The 8685-nt window shown below is 37.3% G+C and overlaps 1 protein-coding gene across 8 annotated transcripts in view; it reads right to left on the bottom strand.

The window, feature by feature from the left end:
• Positions 1–7377: 7377 nt before the first annotated feature.
• The window catches only part of Luc7l2 (LUC7 like 2, pre-mRNA splicing factor), a 55879-nt gene continuing 54571 nt past the window's right edge, over positions 7378–8685 (bottom strand). For 7 of the 8 annotated variants that reach the window (XM_052173470.1, XM_052173471.1, XM_052173472.1 and 4 more), the window contains one exon: positions 7378–8505. In XM_052173470.1, coding sequence (XP_052029430.1) covers positions 8328–8505 — 178 coding nt within the window. In that variant the 3' untranslated portion in view covers positions 7378–8327. The remainder of the gene's footprint in view (positions 8506–8685) is intronic. The other variant, XM_052173478.1, reaches the window with a different exon arrangement.

Here is an 8685-nt window from a genome sequence, read left to right as displayed (position 1 = left end):
TTTACAGGTAATTCTACCACAAAAGAGTAGAAAGTAAGAGACCTATTAAGAACTCTTAATGATTTTAAAATTTACTGGGTGTTATTAACTGGCTATGGCCTACAACTGGTTTGACTATTAAAGAGCTGAATAATCTATTTTAAACCTCACAAAGAGATAAAGAATTAAATAGCCCAGGCTGGAGATGGCTCTGCGGTTAAGAGCACTGACTGCTCTTCCAAAGGTCCTAAGTTCAAATCCCAGCAACAACATGGTGGCTCACAACCATCCATAATGGGATCTTTGGGCCAAAGCCAGCAGGAGCAAGTAGGGTCGACCAGAGTGAGCAGAGGTCCTGAATTCAAATTCCCAGCAACCACATGATGGCTCACAATCATCTGTACAGCTACAGTGTACTCATCTACATAAAATAAATAAATCTTTAAAAGAAAATAACAGTAATAGCCCAAGATTATCAGATGAAGCTGACAATTGGCTGTGGTAGAAAATAAACTACAAAATGCCCATATAAACTGTATAAATCCAAAGATGGCCCATATGTCAGTTACCTTGTCGTCTTCTCATTCTCCCACAAAAATGATCTCTTATCCATTTATTGAAATGGATAAAAATAGCCACATCTAGCACACAGAGTAAAAAATTATAGACCTATATAGGAAAGGTATCTAAACTAAATCTAACAGAAAAAAGGAGACTTCATCAGTTAGCAGAAATAGAGGCAGCAGAAATTGTGGTACCTTTTATTAATGCTGAGATTGCCTCATTATGAGCAAAAAAATGAACATTAGCAAAGAGCTTGCAGTACTTTTTGGGGGATAAATTAACAGCAAATATCCAAAAGCAAGCAACTTCAGATTATAAAAAGAACTAATTAACTTTCATGACAGGCAGTGGTGGCACACATCTTTGATCCCAGCACTTGGGGGGCAGAGGCAGAGGCAGAGGCAGGCAGATTTCTGAGCTTGAGGCCAGCCTGGTCTACAGAGTGAGTTCCAGGACAGCCAGGGCTATACAGAGAAACCCTATCTCGAAAAACCAAAACAGATTCTCTCTCAAATAAAAGGACAGCAATTTCTGAAGCCCCTACATTTTATGCTGATGCACATAAATTGGGGAAGGTAGAATATAAATCAGAAAATATAAGTAAGGAAGAGTCCATATGATTCTTTAAATATCAGATTCATATGCAATTCTTATGGTATTAAATTTTCAAGAATCTCTTAATTTAGTAACTTACTATATGTAGAGAACTGTTTTGCATACAGAAAGTGCTAAACTTATTCAGGATGATTCTGAATTGATTTCACTGTTTATTCCACTACAAGTAATCAGAAATAATAATCATTCATTGTATATAACACATATCAGATCTCACTCTGGTCTGCCAGGCTCTCTAGCACAAGGTAATGATGAAATCGACCAGCTTTTGATAGGAAGTATGCTAGAGGCTTCAGAATTTCATAAAAACAATATGCTAACAGGAAAGGGTTAAAGAATCTTTTATCACTTGTCAACAAGCAAAGGAAATTGTAAAGAAATGTCTTATTTGTTCTTTGTATAACCAAACTCTTACCTGCAGGAAGTAGGTACCCAAAATGACATAGAAAATTGTGGCCCTGACAAGATTGACCCTTAATGATACTGAGATTGACCCTTAAGGATACTGAGAAACCTGATACTACTCCAAACTGCATAAATGTTGTTTACTCAAAAAGATTTCCAGAACATCTTTAAAAGAAAGCAGTTGACTCCAGATGACCTCAATTCATCCAGCTACATTCCCATTCAGTCAGGACTTCACTTATGCCTGCAGAGTAGAGAGACTAGACAGCAAATGCTATAACTAACTTTCCTAGACTAACCACTCCCCAAATCTCCTTGGCCTCCAAGAAAGAAATGCTATGCCTCAAATAAACATGAAGCCATTTTAACAAAACAAAGTCCCATTCCATTAAGCTGGGGTGGGTAAGTTTTGGTAGTTCTGTTGAGTGAAGGATGCTTATTATTATAAAGGGGTTTGTTACAAGGTATTAAATGGTCTTGACCAGTGAGAAAACAGTATAGGAGGTTAGACTCGGGGACTTCCCTTTTCTTTTACCCTTTTATTCTTATGTAGGGGGAGAAGGGCTGAGAAGAGAAAAGATGGGAGGGGTAGATATAGGACTATTACAGGAATAATAGGATAGATTACTGAATCTACTCTTAAACCAAAAAACAGCTTACAGCCATAATCTTATATTAATATGGATCTTTGGATATTGATACAAAATTAAGGTTATACTTTGTTACATTTGTATATTTTATTACACTGGTATAAGACTTTGGATAGTTATACAAAGTGAAGTTATTTTTGTTATAACACACTGTATATATTAAGATTCAGTTCTTATATAGTCGTTTGAAGATGTAAAATTCTAGTCCTTTTAAAAGCTATTACAAATTGTTCAGGATAAATAAGTAATATAAATTGATAAAGTCAAACTCACAGATACTCCAGCTTATCACGAAGTATGCTTCCTGAGTTAAACAGACAGTAAATAGCTAAGAACATAGTTTACCTACTCAGATATGAGACTTAACGGAATATGGCATTTAAAGATATTTTTATTAACTTAAGGAATTTTTTTTGATGGGACATGTCAGCTTCTGACAGCACCACATTCAACTTGGAAGAAGAACATCAAAGGACCTCCATTTGGAGATGGCTTCAATTATGGCACGCTAGCCACTGGGCAAAGAAAATGTCCTAACTTCATCTGCAGACAGAATGCTGTCCAAAAGGGACAAAACTTGACATAAAGTCGATTGCAAAGCTCTGCCAAGACAAGGTAAAGAAATCCTTCATAATTCCTGCTTCACAAAAGTTTGTCAGATATCCTGGCCCAGAAGGCTGAAGACAGATGCTCTAGTTACAGAAGCATTTCTGGGGGACTGTTCAGTCAGTCAACTATGTCATTTGTATAATTCTGGAAGCAGTTTGCCTGTGCTTCCTAGATATTCAAGTGATAGTTATTCCTTCTCAAGTTTCTGATGGGTTTGAAGATTGGATAGTCATAGTCTCACAATTAAACTTAAGGTTACAAAGAATTTAAGAAAATGTTTAGGGTCTCAGGAGATGTTTCAAGGATGGTAAATGCAAGTTATGAAGGTTGGAGTAGGTGAAAGTTTAAGTTGTAGGTATTTTAGGTTAGAGGATCTAGTAATTTATTTTTTTTGGTTTTTCGAGACGGGGTTTCTCTGTATTGCCCTGGCTGCCCTGGCTGACCAGGCTGGCCTCAAACTCAGAATCTGCCTGCCTCTGCCCCCCAAGTGCTGGGATTAAAGGCGTGTGACACCACTGCCCAGCTTAGAAGTTTTTTCTTTTTTTTTTGTTTTTTTAATGAAGACTGGAAGAAATTTTAAACGGGTGTCTTAAAATTGATAAGTGCAAGTTATGAAAGTTAAAGAATTTAATTGCTTAAGATAGCAATGAGAAAAGTACAGCAGAACTATGAACTCACTAAGATAGGACAAATAAAATACTTTCTCATAAAATTGCCAAATACAAATGGACTGGATATTGTGAATGTATTTACACCAGAGATTTCATAATTATTTAATAATTGTCTTCACTGTATGCTACAATTGCTGTAGGGAATAAAGGCAGGCAGGTTTTCGGTTACCTGGCTGGGGGGGTTGCAGGTAGGGACCACAAAGAGAAGGTGAAAGGAGAGAAGTATGGACCAGCAGCAAGTGCCAGAATAAAATGCCTCCCCACACCACCAGACTGCTCGAGCAGAAATAGCCCAGAATTCAAACATCAAGTATTTGGGAACACAGATGGAGAAGCAGCCAGCCTAGTGCTAGAGAATTAATTAGGGTAAACCCCCAGTAATTGAGCAGAGCCTAATAAATAAATCATAGTTTGAGTCTCATTTATATGCCTAATTATTTTATTTTACATCGATCTTCAGAGAACATTATTATGGTGGGGACTTCTGCACCTTGGACATGAGGAGAGAATGTAACTCCTGGGTATGTTTTTTTCTCTTTCCATGTGTGTTTTGGGGACTGAACAATGTGTATTGTCAGCCTTACCCTGCAATCGCTTTCACTTGCTGGGTCATCTAGTCAACACTAGGAGCAACTTAAAACAAAAATTAAAACATTACACACTTGGAATCATATTCACATTTTAAAAGATGTTATTGTTCTCAATTGTGTATATGTGCCTGTTAGGGCAGTGTCAGTGGACACCAGTTCCAGATGGTAGCACATGAGATTGATTGGGAACTAAACCCCAGTACTCTTCATGAGCAGTGTTTCTTAACCTGAGTCCTTCCCTCTAGGCCCATATTCACAATTTTAAGGTACCAATATTTATCTTTATAAAAATAGAAACTTAAAAAAAAAGGCTCAGGAGTAGACAGCATAAACATTGTCACTCAATGTATCGAAAATTTCTAACACCCTAAAAGGTTTACTGCTCAGCAGCAAGCCCTGAGGCTTACAGGTTACTTTTGTCTGTTCTGATTCACATGAAGAGAACTGTTCACTGTGCTCTTTTGGGTCTAGATCCTTCAGCTGAGTATTTTAAGTTACTCATTTCTATATACACTTCCTTTGTGTGGGTGCATCACAGTTTATCTGACTTCTAGTTGATGGATCTTCCAAACATTTGTAGTTTGGGGTTACTGTAAATGCAACTGCTATAAACATTCAAATACAAACCTGTGGAGCCTCATGTTTTTGTTTCCCTGTGTAGCAGCAAGACAACTGAACTGGGTTATGGACACACCAATTTATAAGCAGTAGCTGTGCCGTTTTCAGTCCTTTTGGGGGTTCCAATTGTTCATCAACACTAGCACTTGATATTGCTATACTGTCCCTCTGTGGGCCATTTCAATAGGTATGCAGTTGTGCCTTATGACTGATGGTCTTAGGTACTTTTTGTTTGTGTAACTACTGGTGTTATTTGTGATTCTGATAATGTTCAAAGATCAAATATTAAGAAATATTAAAACAAGAGGCAGGCATATTTCTGAGTTCGAGATCAGCCTGGTCTACAGAGTTCCAGGACAGCCAGGGCTACACAGAGAAACCCTGTATAGAAAAACTAAAAACTAAAACTAAAACTAAAAAAATTAATTAAAACACCCATCTAGCCAGGCGTGGTGGCACACACCTGTAATTCCAGTAACTTGGGAAGCAGAAGCAGGCGGATTTCTGAGTTCGAGGCCAGCCTGGTCTACAGAGTGAGTTCCAGGACAGCTAGGACTATATAGAAACCCTGTCGCAAAAAACACAAACAAGCAAGCAAACAAAACAAAAAACCCCACCCATCCATGTATGGGTCAGGCTAGAGCATTTTACTTCTGTGTTCATGTGTGCAGATGCACTGAGTGGAGGCCAGAGATCAAGAGGCAGTTTCAATCACTGGCCTGAGGCTCACCAGTTGAGTACCTTGGTGTCTGGCACTTAGGGATTCAGCTCAGGTCCTTGGACATGTAGGAATGTACTGAATGAAAAGCCATCTTCTCAGCCCAGGACACAACATTTTAAATCACTAAGTTAGCTGAAAATTCCAAGGGTTCCTCTTAACTTTTAAATTTTCAAGACACACACATGAAGTTCTTCTAAGCCTAATATTTAACATTTTTATGCGTATGAGGCTAGGACTGATCATTTGAAAATAAGTAGCAGATATCATGTCTCACATGAATACTGAAAATAAGATGTTTTCTTATATAGAACAAGTTTATCATTAGTTACATAAATTAACGAGTTCTTTCCAGTCTATATAATCTCTCAGTTTCTCTACTTTTCTCCCCTTAATTTTTTCCTCCAAAGGGCAGGTCTTTCTATTGTTGCCTAGAATCATGGAAATTCTCCTGACTTTCATGTGTCTAGATTACATCATGCCCAGCTAGTCAAAAATCTCTTTTTGATCTAATTAGACTACAAATATGGTTACTGGTTAACCTAAATCTTTTGACTTTTTGAAGAAAAATCAGCCAGTTGTTATGTAAAGTGACATACATTCTGAACTTACCTTATTTTCTATAAACTGGAATTTAGACTTAGATTCACTACAAGCCTATTTTTGAGATGGGTCCTTTATGTGATTTCAAAAACCACACTTTTACAAGTGTGCTTTGCGTAAGGCTTAAATGCTGCCCAGGCTGGTACTGAATTTCAAATCCCCCCTCAATTATGGGCCTAGAGCACTTACCATGCCTCACTCAGCAGCAAACACGTTTAACAATATAATTTTTACAATGCTAGGAACTGAAACTGGGGCATCATACAGGGGAGAGAAGTGCTTCAATCCAACCAGCAAGTCATTTATATTGTACTTTCTTTGGGGGGAAATTCAGAATCCTAAAAAAATATAACTCACACCCCAATTTTGCTATGATTTTCTTTTCATGCTATTCTCAGTTCAAAAGAAAAAGATAAAGTAAAAAAGACTGTTAACAATGGTGTTTTGGAAATAGGGCAATACCACATACAGTTAGTTATTCCTTCATTCATTTTGGCTTTGTCCTAGGCATCCCTGATGCTCCAATTTATAAATGTGTTCACTTGGCAAACTGGAAACCTGAGTGCCACTACCTGACCTTAAACTTTGCAAAGCACATGCCTCAGCCTCACAAATGCTGTAGTACTGAGATAACAGGTATAGCCCATCATGCTTTTGTTCTTTTCTGCTGTTAAAAAATAAAAGTTTAAACTATACCTGCTGGTCTGTGCCTATGTTCCCAACATTTAGGAAGCCGAGACAGAAAGCTTGCAACTCAAGGCAGGCCAAAGATACATGAGCAAAATCTCACCTCTAAAACTCAGAAAATCTAGTAACACACAAATGGGCATTAGTTTTCTGCTCTTTCACATTCATAAAGGGCCAAATTACTGTCATCAAATTTTGGAAACTGCCCCCTCCACCTGAAATAGTATTTAAACTGGGTTTCACTGTACACATCTATAATCTTGGGCAGTGATGCAAAGGCTCAAGGGTCAGGAGTTCAAAGTCATACCCAGTAACACAGTGAATTCTAGGTCAGCTTGTACTACATGAGATCTTGGCCTCTAAAAAGTGATCTTAATAAATACTAACTTTACTAGTTAATCTATTTCCCCTATATTCTAGAAGAACAAAAGGTGTCTGTTAACTACTAGGTAATCATTAGTAAGTAATTAGATCTTTAATGCAGAAACTGCGGGGGTTTCCATATATTTGTTACATATTGTTTTTATTCAGGCTTGTCAATTAAATACAAACCAATCAACTCTTATTTGCTTCTACAGGTCCAACCTTTCCTTACAGAAGCTGTTAAATACAGCTCTCAAGTAATGTAGTATAGGCAGCAAGAGATTTAGGTGGAGCAACAATTCATCTGGAATCCAGTTAAATATTTACTTCCTTTGGTGCCTTGTACAGAAAGGCACTGTTTAATGATGTTACAAAATAGAGGAAAATACCCACAGCAAATAGTTCTAGTGACAACTTACTTTAAACAAGTTACAGTGGTGGTGATGATTTTTATTTTTTTTTTTTTACAGTAAGAGTATGGTCTTTAAACTATATACACCCCCCCACACACACACACAAAAACAAGTGCTATTATGAAACAGTCCCTGCCCCCATCCTCCCTCAATATACTGAACACAGCAGTTTAACAAAAAAGTAAAATAAAAAAAAATAAAATAAAATAAAAATCAAGACAAGTCTGATTTCAAAATTTCAATATAAAAAGCAAAAGTATGTAATGCAACAGCTGTTCAACTTCCAACTCTAACAGGCCCCAAACAAAACAGCCCCATATTTAAATTTTTTCAGCACACAATCCAGTAGAAATGCTCAACTGTAATCAACTAATAACCAATTGAAGAGAACCTTAGAAGAGAAGTTATATTCCTTCTCTCCACCCTTTTCTCTATAGTTGGAGGCACAGGAATAAGGAGATATAAAAGTCAAAGGAAGAAGAATTCCAAAGGAAAAAAAATCCTAAAGCTGCTGCTGTTTAGAATAGAAAGGAAGACAGTATTTTACAAATGTTCAAAAACTGCAAGGCATTAACACAATTCATTCACTATCACTCCTAACTCGAAAGAATAGAGAAGAGTATCTCATCATATAAACTGTTACGTTCAGGTTCACAAAAAACTATGGATGTAGTTTTAGACTTTATCAAGAACAAGTTCAGTTCAAATCACTGGATACTATACATCTAGTCTGACTGGATCGGTGTCTAGAACTGTTCACTGTCACTCTGAACAGCTGTAAACTAAACAATAGCATGTAACTCCATGGGAAGCTTAAGGATTGAAGGTATGTACACAGCTAGTTAGATCTCCCCTGCTTCACGCTCTTCAGAGCTCCTCCTGTCTTCTGATCTGCCATTAGCACTCTCATAGGACCGCTTCTTATCTTTTCGATCTCGGTCACGAGGTGATCTGTCTCTTGAACTCCTGTCTCTGTCACGGGATGCTAAGTCTTGGTCTCTGAATCTTTCTTTTGAGGATCTGAAAAATATTAATTTGAGGAGCAAAGTATGTTGGGACACCCAAAATCCAATGAACGAATAGGATCAATATTTTCTGATAGCTGAAGAAATAAGTAAGAATACATCTGAGAAGAGTTTCTTATAGAAGAGAGACCTACTATAGTGGATAAGGGCACCAAAACAAAATTGGGAACAACAA

Source organism: Apodemus sylvaticus, chromosome 2 (assembly GCF_947179515.1).
Source record: "Apodemus sylvaticus chromosome 2, mApoSyl1.1, whole genome shotgun sequence".
Lineage (NCBI taxonomy): Eukaryota > Metazoa > Chordata > Mammalia > Rodentia > Muridae > Apodemus > Apodemus sylvaticus.
The sequence above is the reverse complement of the archived record's forward strand: the minus strand, read 5'-3'. Positions and strand labels throughout refer to the sequence as shown.